The following is an 18,831-nucleotide window of genomic DNA, read 5'->3' as shown; positions in this document are numbered from 1 at the left end:
CAGGCCCCCCCCGGCCCGGCCTCACCTCCCCCAAGGACCCGGCCGTCCTGACCCCTGGCCCGCCCCCAAGGCGCAGCGCGCTGGCGCGAAGGGATACGGCGCATGCGCAGAGCGCCGCCGGCTTCACGGGGAGGGCAGCCGCGCTGAGGGCGGGACCTCGGGGAGAAGGGGGGGGGGCCGCACGGCCTGATCTCGCTTTCTATTGGTTAGTTCTGGCTGATTGGCGGTGCGGAATGCGTCCGCGCGGGGAGAACAACAGGTGCTTCAGCCAGGTGCCCGCGGATTGGCTGAGCGGCGGCCGGGCGGCGCGGCGATTGGTCAGAGGGAAGTGAGGGCGGAAGCGTGCGGCTGCGGAGGCACGGTCCCGCCCCAAGCCCTACGCTGCCCATTCCTCCCCCCGGGCCCCCAGCCGCACCCAGGGGGCCGTGGGGGGCACCGCGATGGCGGCGGGCGCAGGGAAGCACTGGGAGGCTGCAGCCGCTGACAGCATTCATTGACCGGCCCTGGAGGGCCTCCGTGGTCCTGGTGGGGCCGTGGTGGAGCTGTGGGGGCACCATGGTGGGGCCGGGGTGGCCCCTTGGTGGCCCCACGGTGGCCCCACGGTGGCCGTGGTGGCCCCACGGTGGCCCCTCAGAGCAGGGCGCAGTCCCCCTGGCGCTTGACGGCGGTGGCGGCGCGGACCAGCCCCATCTTGTGCGGGCCGTAGGGCGGGTAGCGCAGGGCGTTGATGGGCTCCAGGCCGGTGCCGCGCTGCAGGCAGCCGCGGCGGTGGGTGAAGGTGTCGAAGGTGAAGCGGCCGTGGTACGTCCCCAGGCCGCTGGATCCTGCAACACACAGCACGGGCCCCGCCTTGTGACGGCGCCCAGCGAGGGCCACCCCGAAATTAACCTCCCGCCCAACTGCTGCCCGCTCTGAGTTGGCGTGGAAGGGGCAGCAAAGCTACAGAGACCGCCGCAGGGCACCACGACACTACCGACGTGAAGCTCTCTGTGTTCAGCGAGGCTCGGAAGGCATCTACCGAAAAGCACCTGTGCAGAACATCATCTCCACGCAGGAGGGGCTGTCCTGCATCTGAGCTGGGGTGCCAGGCTGAAGCCTTTCTCATCGTCCTGTGGCACTGGGGAGAGGACCCCAAATGCCACCTCCTCGCTGCCCTCCTGTCCTCGCCCTCTGTGCTTGGCTTGTACCAGCCTGGGACAGGTGGGTCTTCTTCATGGGGTGCCCCTGAAGATGCAGGGAGGTGGGTCCCCATCTCCAGAAGTAATTAAAACCCTTGGTGAATTGTTTTCATTTCTTTGTCTTAAAATGGTTTCGTTTCTTTGTCTTAAACTCTTGTTGCACCACATCTTCCTCCTTCTCCTCTTAAGTTTCTGTTCTCGTTTTGGCCCGACATGAAAATGGAAGTTCCTGGTTGCAAAACCTCACCTGGTGCCAGAGCAGGCACCAGCAGCCCCACTTCCCTAGCACAGCATCTTCTCCACCACACTTACAGCCTCCCGAACGCCTCCTCACCCTCCACGCTGGCTCTGGCCCTACAGCTGGAGAGCACAGAGGTAGCTCCTGTGGGGACGTTCCCCAAGGATGGGTGGGCTGGCTGCCAGGAGGTGAAAGCTGGCCGGCACCGGAAAGCCAGGCAGGCTGGCAGCAAGTAAAGAAACCCAACAGTACGCCCACATCTGGTGGGATAAAATGCTGTGAGTCGGCTTGAGTTGGTCAGTCCACCTGAGAAAACACAAAGCCTGATCAAGCTGAGGGACGGCGTGCTGGATAATCTCCTCCAGGCTCCCCTTTCCCAGTTAAGGTTGGACCTGACGGTTGTCTGAGGTCCCTTCCAGCCCAGGCTGTTCTGATTCAGTGCTGGTTGTGTTCAGATCCAACAAGGATGAAAGCTGCTGTCAGCCAGGTGGAAAACCAGAGCTGGTAGGAAGGCTCATCATCAGACACGGGTGTCTCCATCACCTGGACTCCTTCCTCTCCAAGGAGGGACCTCTCGATAACATGTTTTCTTCAGCCTAAGGAGACATCCAGAATGGGCCAGAAGAATCCCAGCCCCGGCGTGCTGTTTCTCCCCATGAGATGTTAAACGGTGTGTCACACAGGAATTGTGGTGACCAGAAGTTCTCCTGGATTCAGGGAGGACCTAGATAAGTGCCTGGAGACCCCCCAGCACATGGGATCCTTCTGGTGTAGCAAATCCTCTGAGCTGGAGACAGGTGGAGATACCTCTGGGATATCAGTCGTCCCTGCTCTGCTCCTACTGATACATCTGCACAGGGTCGTGGTGGAAAAGAGTGAAGACCTGGACACAGCTGTGCTCTGAAGCCTTTGCAAGACATCAGAGAAGGAAAGGAACCTCTTCCAGCTGATGCTCCGGATAGAAAACATCCCACAGGAGCTCAGAAATGCGTGCACCCTCTGCAACATGGGGGCTACAGACCTTGCAGCAGACACTCACTTCCTTCACGTCACAGGGGATCCTTGCCTGATGCCTTGAGTTTCCCAGGCATAAAGCTGAAAGTGCTGCCTGGTGGCCAGGGCACATGGAGAAGACCGTGAGGCTGCAGGAAGCCGAGTGAGTGCCTTCTCAGCGGCCTTTCTGCAGCAGGAAACTCCAGCTCAGAATAAAAATGGGACCTTCCCAGGGTCTGCTGATTGCAAGAAGCTTTGTGTGAAGCACCGAGGAGCACCACTGGAAACTGCACACTCTTGGATGATTCCCCAGCTCAGGGGGGATGGTGGCAAGTGCCTTGTAAAGCTGTTAGCCTTTGCAGCATCTCCAGCTCCATGTGATCCCGTGCTGTTTACTCCCCAACAGTTTTACGCAATTTGTGTCTTCAGGAGGTTGTCTGAAGGAACACGTGGATGTTTGGGAATTCATAAGGAACTGGGCGGTATTCAGACCCGGAGTCCAAAATGGAGATCCACCAAAAAATGAGGGTCTAGAGATACGCTGGCCATGTTCTGATTCCCGACTTTTTAAATAAGACATCTCTTTGTATGCAGGGAACGCTGCTTGGGCCAGCAGCCGCAGGGAGAAGAAGCCTTGGGGTGCTCAGCACAAACAGAGCTGCAAAGCCCCAGGGTTCAGCCCCGGCACAGCAAAGCAAAAGGCTTCTGGCGGGACAAACCGGGGGCCTGGCCGCGTCTGCCCCAGGCAGGCAGGTTGGGGGCTGTGGACCTACCAATGCCACCGAAGGGCAGCGAGGTCAGTGTCACTTGCATCAGGGTGTCGTTGCCGCAGAAGCTGCCGCTGCTCGTCCTCTCCAGCACCTGGTTCACCACCTGGGAGGGGAAGGGAGAAGGGGATGTGGCTCTGGTGCCCTGTCCCTGCACTCCCTGCTTCTCCCCCCAGATCTCTGCTCCAGCTACGATCTTTGGGACACGAACATGGCTGAAGGCACACCAAGGAGCGTGGGATGGGCTCCATGCAGCCCGTGTGCTCTACCTTGCTGTCGGAGGAGAAGGCATACACAACCAGCGGCCGCTCACGGCTGTTGATGAAGTCAATGGCTTCCTCCACATTGGCCACAGTGATGATGAGCAGGATGGGCCCAAAGATCTCCTCCTGCATGGCAGGATCAGAGGGCTTCACGTCCACCAGCACCGTGGGGGCTGCAGAGGAAGAAACCCATGCATGAGGCTGGAGGAGACACCTTGACCTGTGCAGAGCCAGGTTCCTCCTCCAAGGCTGGCTGCCTTGCCCAGCTCCCATGCAGACCTTCTCTAAATAACCCTTCTGGCTCCCCTCGGGATGCAAGCCCCCCTCCAAAACCCACCCCCACCCCATGCAAGGTGGAACACACTTATCCGAAATGCAAGCCCGCACCGATGTAGCGCTCCTTCTCGTCCGTCTGTCCCCCGATGGCCACGCGCCCACTGGACAGCAGCGCCCGCACACGGTGGAACTGCTTGTCCCCCATGATGCGGGCAAAGTCGGGGGACTTCTGAGGGTTGGGGCCATAGAACATGGTGATGGCCTTGCGCAGGGCGGGCACCAGCTTGTCCTGCATCTCCACGCTGCACAGGATGTAGTCGGGCGCGATGCAGGTCTGCCCCGCGTTGAAGAAGCGTCCCCAGGCCACCCGCCGGGCCACGTTCTGCACGTCGCAGGTGTCAGACACGTAGCAGGGGTTCTTGCCCCCCAGCTCCAGCGTCACCGGCGTCAGGTGCTTGGCAGCGGCCGTCATCACGATCCTGCCCACGGAGGGGCTGCCTGCGGGCCACAAGGGGATGTGTCACAGTGGCTGCAGCCCGGCTCTGGGATGTGGTACTCCAGGGAGAGCACACCAAGTCCCACCGGACCCTCACCCCAGGTCCTCCATCAGGTCCCAGCCTGAGGCTCTGGCACTCGGGACGTACCAGTGAAGAAGATGTAGTCAAACTTGTTCTCCAGCAGCCTGGTGGTCTCCTGCATGCCTGCGGTCACCACGGCAAAGCAGTCCTGCGGCATACGAGGAAGGGTCCCACTGTGCCACTCCGTCCTCATCCCCACCAACACCACCCTGGGGCTGAGCGAGCAGTGGGGCAGCCAGGGGCTGGTGCTCGAAGAGCCAAGGCCACAGGGACCCCAGTACGTGGCAGAAGCAGAATGGGCAAGGTCAGACATAGCATCGCATCTCCTGGAGGACTCAGAGGTGGGACATGCCCAGTGCGTGCAGCGGGTGGGAAGAATCCAGCCACGGGGAGAGCTTCTTACTTTGTCCAGGTACCTGGGCAGCACTTCCACCGCGAGTCTCTCGCTGTTCTTGGTGATCTCCGAGGGTTTGACGACAACACAGTTACCTAGGGGGAGATGGAGAGGACATTGGAGCACCGACGTGGTCACAGCCGGATGTGCTGGCACCCCGCACCAGGGTCCCCAGCCCCGGCACGTGCTGTCTGCGTCCTGCAGGCAGGGGATGGGTTCAGCCTGACCAGCGGCGATGGCCCCGATGAGGGGCACCAGGAGGAGGTAGATGGGGTAGTTGCAGGGCGCGATGATGAGCACCACCCCGTAGGGGTCCCTGCGGATGAAGGCCACGTCCAGCTGCGTCGCCTGCAGGGCACCCACCACATCAGGAGCACTTTGTGGTGGGACAGGTCCCCACGTGAACGCCCCCCTTCCATGCTCCAGTCTTGCACACAGCTCGCCCTGGCAAGGTCCTTTCGCCCTCCTCTTCCCCCTTACCAGGTTCTTGTCCACCTGCTCGTCTTTCATCCAGCGGGACAGGTTGTTCAGGCACTCATTGAGCTCGTTCCTGCACAGGAGGACCTCGGAGAATTCGGCTTCAAAGGGCGGCTGGGGACGCAGAGCACCGTGCCCATCATCACCGCCACGTGCTCCCACGCCCACCCCGTGTGGTTTTAACCCAGGCAATGGGACGACACCAAGCCTTGGGAGGAGCCTCCAGCCGGGGCTGGGGACTGTGGGGAAGGGGTGAAATGCAGCACCGGATTCCCAAAAGGGGCCAAGCATCGCTCTGCACCTCCTCCTGTGGTGAGGACGGGGTGGTTATTTGAGTGGAAGTTAACAGCTTGGACGGAGAACAGAAGATGAGGAGCCCTGTGAGGTGCCCACAGTGCAGGAAAACAAGCAGCACCAAAGCGGGGAGGTATCTGGTGGGGGGCCTGGAGCTCTTTGAGGGTCTGCTCTGCCCCGTCCCTCAGCGACCCTGCACGCTGAGGCTGCTGCGCATGGGGATGGAGGAACATCTCCGGGTGCTCCCCACGCCCTCATCCACCCTGGGGGCTTTGCAGGCAAAGGCTCCGGGGACAAGGCCAGGCAGTGCGTCACCTCCGAGCCAAGCGCCAGGCCGAGCAGGCTGGGTTGTGCAGCCCTCGTGGGCTGCTCCTGGTAGGGGTGGGAGCAGCTGGGCTGGGACACAGTCTCCTCATCACTGCCTCCATCCACACCCACCGGCTCCAAGCCCAGCACAGACCCCCCGGCTCCCCCAGCCCCTTGCCCAATACCAGTGGCCACACCTTGCGCATGTCCAAGGCGAGGGCCTCCAGGATGTCCTGCTTCTTCTCCTCCAGGAAGCGGCCCAGGGCCTCCAGCTGGGCCAAGCGGTACTCCAAGGGCCGCGTCCTCCCCGATAGCCAGGCTGCCCGCAGGCGGCTCACCAGCCCCGCGTAGGGGTTCCCACTGCGGGGACGGGGACGGGGACATCAGGGGGACCCCATCCCCAGTGCAGCCCCTCCGGGTGCTGAGGCACAGGAGCTCCATGTCCCCCAGCCCGGTGCCCACCTAGCATCCAACTGGGGCAGCCGGGGAGCGGGCAGGGACTCCGGGTACCTCCTGCCTCCCGTGTGTCACAGCCACGCGCTGCCATCCCTTTGCTCTCACCTCGTGCCACCCTCATCCTCGGGGGCTGTGCCAGCATCACTGCCTGGGGGCTTCTCCCTGCAGGGCTCCTCCATGCCGGGCTGTGGAAAGCAGCCGACAGCCTCCAGCAGCCCTGGGGAGAGTCAGGAGGCTGCAAAGCCCGCGTTCCCGTGCGGTCCTGGCTAACGGGGAGCCTTACACCCGGAGGAGGTGGCTCTGGGGAGCCCGCTCAGCACCCTGGCACCGCAGCCACGTCCCTGCTGCGCGCAGGGTGCAGGCAGAGGCTGCCCCCCGTCCGCGGAGCGGGGAGGCTGCCAGCTTCCTGCCCTTCCCCTTGGCTCCCTGCGTCACTGCTGGCTCTGCTCCAGCCCAAACCGCCGGGGACATGGGATGCCACCACAGATCGTGCTGTGGGATGACGGTGAGCCCAAAACATGCCTCCAGCGGGGAGGTGGCTGGCGGCAAGGGGAATGCAGTGCCGCGGCTCCTCGCAGCGGGACAGCCCTGCCCTGCCTCTCCGGGCCAGCCCCGGCACATGGTGCTGCAGCCAGGCATCCCCAAGGGGCTGCCAGTGCAGAGTTCCTTGAGTGCCAACTGTCCCCACGGCCGTGTCATGAGTGAGGGTCCCCACGGGGGACATGGGGATATCTGGGGACACAAGAGGGTGTCTGGGGGCTGGGCAGGGGCGCAGGGTTAACCCCACGGTCAGGTTTCCCTCTCGTCTTCTCCCACTCCCTGCACCCCCAGGCAGGTGAAGGAGGCACGAGGAGAGGCCACAGAACTCAATGCAAAGTCTTTACTAAAGCAGAGTTACACGGAGGAAAAAGCAACAGCTGTCAGGAGAGCAAGGTTCACAGGGAAGGAAAGGGTCATCTAACGAGAGATGGGGCTAACTGCTGGTCCTCAACGTCCAGGGGGCTGCTTCTCTGCCAAGAAGAGAAGTCTGGGGTGAAAACAAGATTTTTTTTTGCCATTTTAGCTATATCACAGCACACGGTCCAGAGCAGAGGAAGCTGGGCAGGAGCGAGCGTGCAGGAGGGGTGTGTCCCCGCTGTCCAACACACATCGGGTGGCAGTGAGGCAAAGGATGTGGCACGGGACAGAGGGAGCGGTGCAGAAAAAGGGGGTTTCACCCTGCAGGCCCCAACCACGTATCCCCAGCCCGGTCAGTCCATGAGCGGCACGGGGCACTCCTCAGAGCAGGGTGCACATGCCCTTGCGCTTGATCTCGAAGGTGGCCGTCATCAGCCCCAGCTTCTGCTGGTTGTAGGGCGGGTAGCGCAGGCTGTTGATGGCCTCCAGGCCCATGTTGCGGTGCAGGCAGCCGCGGTGCTGAGAGAAGGTGTCGAAGGTGAACTTGCCGTGGTATTTCCCCAAGCCGCTGTTACCTGCAACAGACAGCACAGGTCCAGACTTGCTACAGGACTCTCCTCCTGCCCACCCTGAGCCCCAGGGCTGCAGGCTTTTCTCAGGCAAATCTCCCTCAGGACCTCTTGCCCTTCGCAGTTCTCCCACAGGACCTCTTGCCTTCCCCTGTTCCTTGTCCAGCTCTACGGCTCCTCAGTCACACAGTGCCAGATAATCCCTGTAGCTCACCACTGCTTGGAGTTCCACGTGCATCATTGTGACTGGTCTACGTTTTCTACGCGGTCACAGGCCCTTCACAAAGCTCTGCTGGGTCTATGATGCCTGATTTCCCTCTGCAACCTCAGCGGTGCCCTACCATACGTACCCACGGTTAGGGGCCACCACCCTGCCTGGAACGAAGGTCAGCCTCTTCCTGGAGCTCTTAAAAATCAGCAGCACATTGGCAATGCTGGTTCCCCTGATTCCTGTGGCTGATTTAAGCTTGAGGCTGCACGTCACGGTTAATAGCCCAGTGACTTCACAGCCAGGTTACTGCGGAAGCTTTGGCAGATGCCATCTCACCCTGATGACTTCAGGCCCTCCACCTGATAATTTGAGGCCGTTTCTCTGAATCATTTCCATAAAGATAAGTTACGGCACAGGAACCACCACCAATTGTTCCCTGATCCACAGTCAGGTAAGGAATTAATTCTGCTTTCCTGTCTCGGCATCTTATTATGTCTGAATCAGCTGTCAGCTCTGACAGAGATGCTGAGCACGTGGAGTCTCTTCCCCACAGTAATCTCCAGAGAATATTCTAGGGAAGAGACCACGAGATTAGGAAAGTATTCTGGGGAAGCATCATCAAATTCTTCCTGTATTCCAGTCGTGCTCTTCCCCGGACATCTCACTGTAGGCAATTCCACAACCAGAACCCAGTGCTCAGGAGACCTCACTTTTTACCTGAAAAAACAATTGCTGTGCTCATATAAGGACACTGAAAAGCTGGTACTTCTTCCTCCTGGCTGAGGAGGATCTCTGCATTACCACAGGCAGATTTCCCTGACATTCCTAAGTGTTTTACTGTTAATACTTAGTCTTAAATTGCAGAGTAAAGGTGTAAGCACGCTCCTGAGTGACATTAAGGGCTCCGACCCAGCACCACGCTGCCTGCAGGAGGAAAGCTCACCTACCCAAGAAGCACAGTGCTGCCAGACAAGGAGCAGCGATGGATTGACCAAAGACAGCAGCGCCTGAGGAGCTCCCAAGTCAGCCTAAGCAGGGAAGGCACAAAATCCACTCACGTTGCCCTTGCTGCTCACAAATACCAAGGAAATACCCAAGTGGTACAAACTTCCCTACATTTTACGTGAGGCATTTCCCCTGACACACTGTGGAACGCTGCTTGGGCCAGCAGCCACAGAGAGAAGAAACCTTGTGGTGCTCAACAACTGCTCAGCACAAACAGAGCTGCAAAGCCCCAGGGCTCAGCCCAGGCACAGCAAAGCAAAAGGCTTCTGGTGAGACAAGCCGCGTCTGCCCCAGACAGGCAGGTTGGGGGCTGTGGACCTACCAATGCCACCGAAGGGCAGCGAGGTCAGTGTCACTTGCATCAGGGTGTCGTTGCCGCAGAAGCTGCCGCTGCTCGTCCTCTCCAGCACCTGGTTCACCACCTGGGAGGGGAAGAGATGTGGCTATGGACTGCTGGCTCGGTGGCAGCGCTGCTCAGACATCAGCTAACTCTTCCCCCAGCCCGGGGTGCCCAGAGCATGCCCCAGAGTGTCAGCAGGGTGGGCACCAGCCCTGCTGCCCCATTTCTCTCAGTCCCTTTTGGGCTCCGTGGACCGCACGCACCTTGCTGTCGCAGGAGAAGGCGTAGATGGCCAGCGGCCGGGGCCGCGCGTTGATGAAGTCAATGGCTTCGTCCATGTTGGCCACGACGACGATGGGCAGGATGGGCCCAAAGATCTCCTCCTGCATGGCAGGATCGGAGGGCTGCACGTCTGCCAGCACTGTGGGGGCTGTGGAGAAGGGTTAAAGCAATGCATCGCTCACTGCACAGGCGCAGGTGCTCACACAAGCCCTGGGCTGCTGCTTCACAGATTCCTTTCCCCCGCAGAAGATGCTCTGCATCCCCTGCAGACTGCAGCTTTGAGCCCTCAACGATCTCGCTGCGTCTCTGCCTAAAGGCAGCTGCAGAGCCTTCCCTGCGGTCGTGGCTCGCACCATATCTCCACTTCCCCATATCACATCCCCACGCCAGGTGCTTCCTCGCTCCCCACACGACACACCGCGCTCAGGCGCCCTCACCGATGTAGCGCTCCTTCTCGTCCGTCTGTCCCCCGATGGCCACGCGCCCGCTGCACAGCAGCGCCCGCACGCGGCGGAACTGCTTGTCCCCCACGATGCGGGCAAAGTCGGGGGACTCCTGCGGGTTGGGGCCAAAATATTCGGTGATGGCCTCGCGCAGGGCGGGCATCAGCTTGTCCTGCATCTCCACGCTGCACAGGATGTAGTCGGGCGCGATGCAGGTCTGCCCCGCATTGAAGAAGCGTCCCCAGGCCACCCTCCGGGCCACGTTCTGCACGTCGCAGGTGTCGGACACGTAGCAGGGGTTCTTGCCCCCCAGCTCCAGCGTCACCGGCGTCAGGTGCTTGGCAGCGGCCGTCATCACGATCCTGCCCACGGAGGGGCTGCCTGCGGGCCACAAGGGGATGTGTCACGGCAGGAATCCCACCACGCTGCAGCCCGGCTCTGGGGTGTGGTACTCCGGGGGAAAGAGCACCAAGTCCCACCAGACCTTCACCCCAGGTCCTCCATCAGGTCCCAGCCCGAGGCTTTGGCTCTCGGGACGTACCAGTGAAGAAGATGTAGTCAAACTTGTTCTCCAGCAGCCTGGTGGTCTCCTGCACGCCCGCGGTCACCACGGCAAAGCAGTCCTGTGGCGTAAGAGGAAGCGGCCCCTCTGTCAGCACCTGCCCAGGTCACTCTATCCCCATCCCCGCTAACAGCACCCCGGGCTGCTGGGCCCATGGCCACTGGCTGAGCACAGAGGAAGGAGCCACAGTGCTGAGGAGGCACAGGGCACAGCTCGGTGTGAGCAAGGGGTGGGAATGCCCCAGCCACAGGACAGGGACAGGGAGAGCTTCTTACACTGTCCAAGTAGCAGGTCAGCATTTCGGCAACAAGCCTCTCGGTGTTCTTGGCTATCTCTGAGGGTTTGACAACCACACAGTTCCCTGCGGGGAGAGGGACAGGACATCAGGGCTGTGACATGGTCCTGGCACCCCAGACCAGGTCCCCATGCTGGTGCCTGGGTGCTGCCTGTGTCCTGGGGCAGGAGGCAGATCTGGCTCCCTGCAGCCCAGCCTCACCGGCAGCGATGGCCCCGATGAGGGGCACCAGGAAGAGGTGGATGGGGTAGTTCCAGGGCGCGATGATGAGCACCACCCCGTAGGGGTCCCTGCGGATGAAGGCCGAGTCCAGCTGCGTCACCTGCAAGAAAGGCCCCAGCTCAGTGCCATTCCCGAACCCGCTCTGCCCCTTTTCACTTTGTCTCCCCCTCTTCCCTTCCCAGGTCAGCCCGGAGCTTCTGCCCTACCAGGTTCTTGTCCACGTGCTCGTCCTTCATCCAGTGGGACAGGTTGTTAAGGGTGTTGTTGAGCTCGTTCTTGCAGAGGAGGATCTCGGTGAAATAGGCCTCAAAGGATGGCTGGGGACAGACATCACCATAAGCGTCACCCCAACACCGACCCCAACCCCCCCCCACCCACAGGAGACATCTGCCCCCTCGTCTGCCCACGAAGGGCAGAGCAGAAGAAGCTATTGAGGAGAAGCTATTAAGCAGGAATAGCCATTCTCTCCTGCAGCCGCTGGGGAACATCACAGTCACTGAAATTTTATGAAAATAGGTATTTGGCCAGAGGAAAAAAAAACGATATTGAATGTATTTTGGACCACACCGTGCTCTTGTACTGGTGCCTTTGCCCTTGTGGCCACAAGTCACCGCACGCTGACCGCTTGGGTGCAGGAGCTGGACGCAGAGCCCAGCGCCTCCTTCCACAGCCCACGCACAAGAGCTGGCCTCAAGAGCTCGCTTTGTTCAAACAGCAACACGAAGAAGAGCAAGCACCTCGTGACCGCCCCGCGGGACGGAGCTCGGCCCAACGCCACCAGGCAGGAAAATCCCCGCAGCTCCCGGGGCTGCTGTGCCGAGCCGGCACGCGGCTGGGACAGGCAGGTTGGGCAAGGTGCGGGGAATTAAACAAACCCAGCAGGTTTCTGCGAGATAAACCATCCCAACAGGCGGTGACTAAATTGACCATGAGTCGGGAGCGGCGTGCGGGCTGGGCGTCTGAGCCAGAATCGCAGGGGCTGCGGAGGCATTTCCTGCGCACGAGTCCTCTCCGCTGACATAACCGCAGCACAGCAGCACGGCCGAGGCTCGCTCATGGGGGAAAAGCACGAAGGCACCAGAACTGAGTTTGGCAGGCTCGGGAATACCCTGTGGTCCTGGAGAGCGAAGCTCTTTGTGCTATTAAGGCGAGTCTGCAAAGCCCCTGACCTCTGATGCTCCCTGGGGGCTCCACCATCGAGCCCCACTTGAGGGCCCTCTGGGTCCCCAGCAGCTCCCGAGCTCCTCGACACGTGCCCGGCGAAGCAATGGGGCTGCTCACAGTGCGGGCAGCCAGTTACAGCACTGGGAGGATGAGGAAACCGCTGGTGAAGATGGGGCCGTTGAGGGTTTTGGTGGGACACGAAGGGTGGCTGTGCGATGGGACATTAAGTCTGAGGTCACCCAGGTGCCTTCGATCATCAGTGGGGAGAAACCGGCATCCCTGGGGGCGAGGCACCCACCTCGGTGCGTAAGAGCAGATGAATTGTCCATCTAGCTATGAAGGCCTGCCTGCATAACAAGCGTATTACTAGACACCCGGCTCTAATTACATACAATTAGGAGAGGTGAACGACGCACTTTGGGTGCCGATGCATATCTACCCCTGGCTGAAGCAGAAGGTTCTCACCCCAAACAAACAAGGCAATTAGGAGCCCTGGGAGATTTCGGGCGGGCACGGGCACCGCGCTGATGTGTGCACAGATGTGGCCCCGGTGAGCCAAGCGCTGCCACAGCCAGATAAGCCCAGTTACGCTGCGCCGGGGCAAAACACCCCAAGGAACACCTTTCCTAACACCGCGTGACCAAAGCATGCAGGTGGCTGTTGAGCTGCACGACACGTCAAGAAAGGAAGAAGCAGGAAAAGGGTCCTGAAGCACTGAGCAGAGAATCCACTTGTCCCCCATGGGGAGGCTCCCTGCCTCCTCAACAGTTTATCTGAGAGATCCAGGGGTGCCGCAATCCCCAGAGCCACATCAGGTCCCTGCCCGCACCACAGCACCGTGCAAGAGAAATAGGTCCCCGTGCCGCTGGCACGCAGGAGGAATGTGCAAGGCCAGCACGTTGCACAACGCCGGTAATCCCGGCTGTGACCGGGACGGCGAGGAGCACCCCTGGACACCTGGGCCTCCGCGAGGCCACCTGGGGCACAGGGCTCATGGCGGATGCCAGGGGGAAGCTCGGTAACGCCGAGAATCCCACCTGGCACTGGCCAACACAGGGGAAGGGAACAGGGCGAGTGGCACTGAGCCCGTCCAGCAGCGTGGCCCCTCGTAAACTCCAGCTAATCCCGGCTGCGGAGAGCTCTGCGGAGACCCAGCACCTATGGGTGCCCCGTGCCAGCCCGCAGCACACCATGGGGGATGCAAGAGCCTGCCGAGGGGCCGCGATGCCCAGAGTCCCATACCTGCACCCAGGAGGATACAAGACCCAGAGAAGGGGGTTTGTGAGACCCCAACAAGGAAACCATAGCAGCCAGCTGCCAGCTCCTCTCACCTTGCCCATGTCCAAGGCAGTGGCCTCCAGGATGTCCTGCTTCTTCTCCTCCAGGAAGCGGCCCAGGGCCTCCAGCTGGGCCAAGCGGTACTCCAAGGGCCGCGTCTTCCCCGAAAGCCAGGCTGCCCGCAGGTGGCTCACCAGCCCTGCGTAGGGGTTCCCGCTGTGGGGATGCGAGCGTCAGAGGGACCCGGCCCTGCTCTTGCCCCTGGTGCTCCAGGTGACGAGGGACAGGAGCTCCATGTCCCGGCATCATCCCAGACCACCCAGGCCTCCCCCTCAGTGCCAGGAGCTGGGGCTCCTTCTGCTCACCTTGTCCCCAAACTCCTGCTCCGCAGGGCCCCGTTGTGGCTGCCCGGATTCATCCCCAGTGCCCCACCGGCACCACCACAGCACCCCCTGCCCACCTCCCTGCTGCCCCCAGCCCCTCGCTCTCACCACACGGTGCTGCAGATCACCGGTCCCTTCGGGATGGCACCGGCACACCCTCCAGCGTTGCCACCCACGGGGATGAGCTTGCCACAGCCCGGGGGCTGCTGCACGGGGGGCTCGTGGGGCTGCTGCATGCTGGGCTGTAGGAAGGAGCTGCCGGTCTCCACGGGCCCTGGGGAGAGATGTGGGACTGGTTACGGTGCAGGCAGACGGGGTCTGCGCCCACCCTGTTGTGGGGAACCCCGGAGATGCTGGCTTGACCCCAGAAGAAGCCACCTGCAGTGAGGCACCGTGCTCGTGCCAGCCCGCAGCAGCTCTGAAGGAGGCTGGGATGCTCGAGGCCGTCCCGGCCGCGACGTGACTCAGCCCGGCAGCAGCCGGAGGCCCCGGTGCGCCCGGCAGGAGATGCTTGGGATTCCCGGGACGTCCTCACGCGCCCGGGCGGCCACCAGCCTCCGGCTATGGGCCTGCCCCGCCAACACGGGGTCACCCTGGGGGACCTGGGATGCCCAGAGCCCCCGATGTCAGGCAGCATCCCAGGCTGCCCCAAAGGGATCCCCACGGACCTGGGCGTGAGGCAGCAGCGGCACTGCCCCAGCACGCCTTTGGGCATGGCATCGCACGAAGATGTGTCCAGACACGGGGCACAGAGCAGCAGCCCCACATCTGCTCTCAGTGCCCCAATCCATGCCCGATGCACCCACCCTTCCTCGAGTGAACCCCCCAGTGGGGTGCCCCACAGCGAAGCCCGGCCGTGGGGCAGCCGAGCGCTGCGCAGGGGGCCCGGAGGCACCTACCTGTGGGGCTGAGCGGTGGCGAGAGGAGCGCGAGGCCGGGCTGGCACTGCCGAGGCTTGGGGCGTCCCTCCTAAATGCTGTGGGGCAGGTGGCCTGGCCCCATGGCCGGGGGCGGGCAGGACAGTGCCCCGCCTCCGTGGGGCTGGCAGTGGGGAGACAGCACCCCGCCTCTGTGGGGCTGGCAGTGGGGATGAGGCCCGGGATGGGATCTCCCCCATGGGACAGTGGGGCTGGGGAAGCCCTGCTGCCCCCAAACCACCACCGTCAGCCCTGACCCACAGACACCCCACGGAAACCATTCGCCCTGTGTCCCAGAGCCACCCTGACCCACAGCACCCCCCAGACACCCCTCGCCCTGCTCCCCAGCATCGCCCTGACCCACTGGCACCACTCATCCTCTTCTCTAGGGCCACCCCGGCCCATGGGGACCCCACGGGGACACGCCACCAGCCAGCAGCCCCTGACCCCATCCATAGGGCTGCCCGCTGCCATCCCATCGCCGCTGGGGTGAGCTCGCCCCACGCCCACCTCCCCTCCGCCAGCTCCCCGCACGCTCTAATTAATTACCCCGCTTCGTAAACAGGAAGGCAGCAGCCCTGCCTCATGCGCAGCCCCGCGGCGATGCTCCCCAGATCCTGGGGAGCACAAACCCCAAAGGGGCGCGGATTCACCCCAAACCGGTGCCCGTGATGGAGGTGCCCCCATCTCGCTGCGGGACCCTCCCGGCCCGTGCCCCCCTCTCGGTGAGCAGCGGGGCGGTGTGGGGGTGCTGGCAGCCACCTGCCTGTTGGGGACACCTGCAGGGACATCGGGGTTCGTGGCACCTGGGTGCGCCCCAGGGCCCCGCACCCCGACTTGGGACGTGCCCAGGGTGGGGACGCTCTGCGTGGCCCCCAGGGGATGGAAAAAACAGGGGGGGTCCAGCTCTGCCCCCACAGACCCAGGCAGAGGGGGCTGCGTGTCCTGGGAGGTGCTGGGGGGTCGTGGGCACCCCAGTGTGGGGCGGGGCACAGAGTGCGGGGCTGCACCCCCAGCCATGGCCCCAAATCGGGGCCGCGGAGGAGGGGTCCCTGCGGGGGTTGGGGCGCTGGGGGGAAGGGGAGGGGGGCAGCAGGGGGCGGTTTGGGGGCGCGGGGGGGTCCCGGTGCGGCTCCTTTAAACGCCCCCGGTCCCGCCCGCCCCGTCCGAAAGAGGAAGCGGCGGCGGCTCCGCCCCGGCCGGCCCGAGCGCGGCGGCGGCTCCGGGGTACCGGTACCGGGGGCACGGGGCTGCGGCGGGGGGCACGGGCTGCGGGGCTTGGGGGCTTGGGGGCGCACGGCGTGAGGATGGAGAAAGAACGGGCACAGGGTTTGGGGGCGCCGGGTCTGCGGGCGCAGGGTTTTGGGGTGCACAGTGTGAGGATGGAGGAAAAGGGTGCAGGGTTTGGGGTGCTGGGTCTGGGGGTGCCCAGCAAAAGGGTGCAGGGTTTGGGGGCGCAGGGGTGCAGGGCCTGGGGGTGGCCGGCACAAGGGTAAGGGGTTTGGGGGTGCACTGTGTGGGGACAGAGGAACGATGGGCTCAGTGTTTAGGGGTGCAGGGCACAGGGGTGCCAGTGTAGGGGTGCTGGATGCGGAGGTGCAAAGCACGTGGGTGCAGGGTCTGGGGATGCAGGACACAAGCGGTGCAAGGTTTTGGGGTGCCAGGTGCAAGTGCAGGATTTTGGGGGGCGGGACACACGTGGCACCCCCCTGACACCCCCAGTCTGCCCCACAGACGCAGCGATGGAAGAGCCCAGCTGCTGCCAGGATGCGGCCAAGTTGGCGGCGGGCGAGGGGCTGGGCCCCGAGATGCAGGTGAGGAGGGGGCACAGGAGGCCACAGGGGGGCTCCCCACTAGTGGTGGCACCCCCAGGGCTGACCGGGGGGGTGCCCACAGCTGGACGACGTGGTGGGGACGCACCCCGACTACAACGAGGAGGAGGAGGAGCAGAAGTACTTCCGCCGCAAGCGCCTCGGCGTGGTGAAGAACGTGCTGGCCGCCAGCCTGGCCGCCACGCTCACCTACGGCGTCTACCTGGGTACGGCCCCGGCCCCTCGGGGACCCCTGGGAACCCCCCCTCGGCGTTGGGGCAGCGGTGTGACGGCCGCTTGGCCCGCCCCCAGGCCTGCTGCAGATGCAGCTCATCCTGCACTACGACGAGACCTACCGGGAGGTGAAGTACAGCAACATGGAGCTGGAGGACATCGACCGCAAGGTGCTGATGGGCATCAACGTCACGCCGGTGGCGGCGCTGCTCTACACGCCCGTCCTCATCCGCTTCTTCGGCACCAAGTGGACCATGTTCCTGGCCGTGGGGATCTACGCCCTCTTCGTCTCCAGCAACTACTGGGAGCGCTACTTCACGCTGGTGCCCTCCGCCGTGGCCATCGGGGTGGCCATCGTGCCCCTCTGGGCCTCCATGGGCCACTACATCACGCGGTAGGCAGCGGGGGGCGGGTGGGCAGGGGGGGTCGGGGGGCGGGCTGACCCCCGCGTCCCGCTGCAGGATGGCGCAGAAGTACTACGAGTACGCCAACTACAAGGAGGAGCACGTGCAGGAGCAGCGGCAAGCGCCGCGGGGTGCCTGCAGCACCTACGTCATCGTCTTCCAGACCATCTTCTACGCCTGCTTCCACGTGAGGGCTGGCGGGGAACAAGGTGGGGACTGGGAGGGGACACAGGGGACAGCCTGAGACTGAGTGCCCCCCCTGCTCCGTGTCCCACAGCTGAGCTTCGTCTGCGCACAGATGCCCATGCTCTTCTTCCTCAACAACTACCTCTACCAGCTCAACCACACGCTGTACGGGGTGAAGCACTGCGGTGAGCGCAGGGGGCGGCGCGGGGCGGCGGGCACTGCCCTGGTGGGTGCTGAGCCGCGGCGTGCACCCCGCAGGGACGCTGAGCCACGGCACGCTGCCCGGCTTCAACAAGACGGTGCTGCACAGCCTGCCCCGCAGCGTCAACCTCATCATCGTGGAGAGCGTCCTGATGGCGGCCGCCTTCCTTGCCATGCTGGTGGTGAGTGCGGGGCAGGGCGGGAAGGGCCGGGTGGCTGCTGGCACCTCACCGGCCGCTGCCCCGATCAGGTCCTGCTGCTGTGCGGCTCGGCTTACCGGCCCACCGAGGAGATCGACCTGCGCAGCATTGGCTGGGGGAACATCTTCCAGCTGCCCTTCAAGCACATGCGGGACTATCGCCTCCGCCACCTCCTCCCCTTCTTCATCTACAGCGGCTTCGAGGTGCTCTTCGTCTGCACCGGCTTCTCCCTGGTACGGTGCGGGGATGGGGTCGGGGTGGCGGCGGGGGGACGGCGCGGCCGGGCGACGCTGAGCCTGTCCTCGCCGCAGAACTACGGCGTGTGCGCCCTGGGGCTGGAGAAGCTGGCGTACCTCCTCATGGCCTACGGCTTCTCCGCCTCCGCCTGCTCCAGCCTGGCCCTCTGCACGCTGCGCCTGCGGCGGCAGTGCCCGCTGCTGGCCGGAGCCCTCATCCACGCCGCCATCCTGGTGACGCTCTTCTGCTGGGCGCCCGAGCCCCGGTACGTGGTGCAGGCGCCTCTGCTCTACTCCATAGCCGTGCTCTGGGGCACGGGCAGCGCCCTCAACAAGACCGGCATTAGCAGTGAGTACCGGGAAGGTGCCGGCGCACCCTCCTTCATCTCCTGGTGTGGCCAGGTTGTGCCCAGCTCCCTGGCACGTCCTCTCCCCGTGTCCCCCGGCACCTCAGCCTGGCGGTGCCCAGCTCTGTGGACCCACGAGCAAAGAGCAGGGCACCCGCAGTGCCTGGAGAGGGGACCGCGGCACGGCGCGGGGACACTGACAGCCCGCGCCCGTCTCCTCCCGCAGTCCTCCTGGGCATGCTGTACGAGGACAAAGAGCGCCAAGACTTCGTCTTCACCATCTACCACTGGTGGCAGGCGCTGGCCATCTTCACCGTGTACCTGTGGTCGGGGCTGCCCATGAAGGTGAGCGGGGCCGGCAGATCCAGGGCCGCGCGGGGCCGGCCGCTGAGCGCCGCTGAGCGCCGCTGTCCCGCAGGCCAAG

General features: G+C 63.5%; 2 protein-coding genes across 6 annotated transcripts; one reads left to right on the top strand and one right to left on the bottom strand.

The window, feature by feature from the left end:
* Positions 1-568: 568 nt before the first annotated feature.
* On the bottom strand, positions 569-17,094 carry LOC118157327 (aldehyde dehydrogenase family 3 member B1-like). Of its 5 annotated transcripts, none has more exons than XM_035311603.1 (12): positions 16,956-17,094; positions 14,771-14,912; positions 13,980-14,145; positions 13,542-13,704; positions 11,253-11,363; positions 11,026-11,146; positions 10,805-10,890; positions 10,509-10,590; positions 9,962-10,348; positions 9,506-9,672; positions 9,225-9,324; positions 7,086-7,692 (listed from the first exon to the last, which is right to left on the bottom strand). In XM_035311603.1, the coding sequence occupies exons 3-12, from the start codon at positions 14,105-14,107 to the stop codon at positions 7,499-7,501; spliced, it is 1,539 nt and encodes a 512-aa protein (XP_035167494.1). In that variant the 5' UTR covers positions 14,108-14,145; positions 14,771-14,912; positions 16,956-17,094; the 3' UTR covers positions 7,086-7,498. The 5 variants fall into 5 exon arrangements, with proteins under 5 accessions (XP_035167495.1, XP_035167496.1, XP_035167494.1 ...); XM_035311602.1 differs by having other exon boundaries at positions 14,771-15,011; positions 16,956-17,091; XM_035311604.1 differs by lacking the exons at positions 7,086-7,692; positions 9,225-9,324; positions 9,506-9,672; ... (5 more) ...; positions 13,542-13,704; positions 14,771-14,912 and adding exons at positions 569-824; positions 3,183-3,282; positions 3,446-3,612; ... (4 more) ...; positions 5,168-5,278; positions 5,962-6,124 and having other exon boundaries at positions 16,956-17,093.
* On the top strand, positions 15,956-18,816 carry UNC93B1 (unc-93 homolog B1, TLR signaling regulator; the record flags this gene model as incomplete). The annotated part of the gene is made up of 10 exons (XM_035311599.1): positions 15,956-16,021; positions 16,523-16,602; positions 16,685-16,826; positions 16,912-17,227; positions 17,295-17,424; positions 17,515-17,608; positions 17,682-17,806; positions 17,875-18,057; positions 18,136-18,409; positions 18,634-18,816. Coding segments are annotated over exons 2-10 (1,519 nt in total), but the record flags the coding sequence as incomplete, so codon positions are not given.
* Between the last annotated feature and the right edge of the window lie 15 nt (positions 18,817-18,831).

Source organism: Oxyura jamaicensis (genome assembly GCF_011077185.1).
Source record: "Oxyura jamaicensis isolate SHBP4307 breed ruddy duck chromosome 5 unlocalized genomic scaffold, BPBGC_Ojam_1.0 oxy5_random_OJ71882, whole genome shotgun sequence".
NCBI lineage: Eukaryota > Metazoa > Chordata > Aves > Anseriformes > Anatidae > Oxyura > Oxyura jamaicensis.
The sequence above is the reverse complement of the archived record's forward strand: the minus strand, read 5'-3'. Positions and strand labels throughout refer to the sequence as shown.

Bases quoted from the DNA above. Each gene is read 5' to 3' on its own strand.
- LOC118157327 (XM_035311603.1), bottom strand. From the start codon at position 14,107: ATGCAGCAGCCCCACGAGCCCCCCGTGCAGCAGCCCCCGGGCTGTGGC. The intron at 10,891-11,025 runs GTGAGGCTGGGC...CTCTCCCCGCAG, and splicing joins CATCGGGGCCATCGCTGCCG to GGAACTGTGTGGTTGTCAAA. The intron at 10,591-10,804 runs GTAAGAAGCTCT...CTTACGCCACAG, and splicing joins TGACCTGCTACTTGGACAGT to GACTGCTTTGCCGTGGTGAC.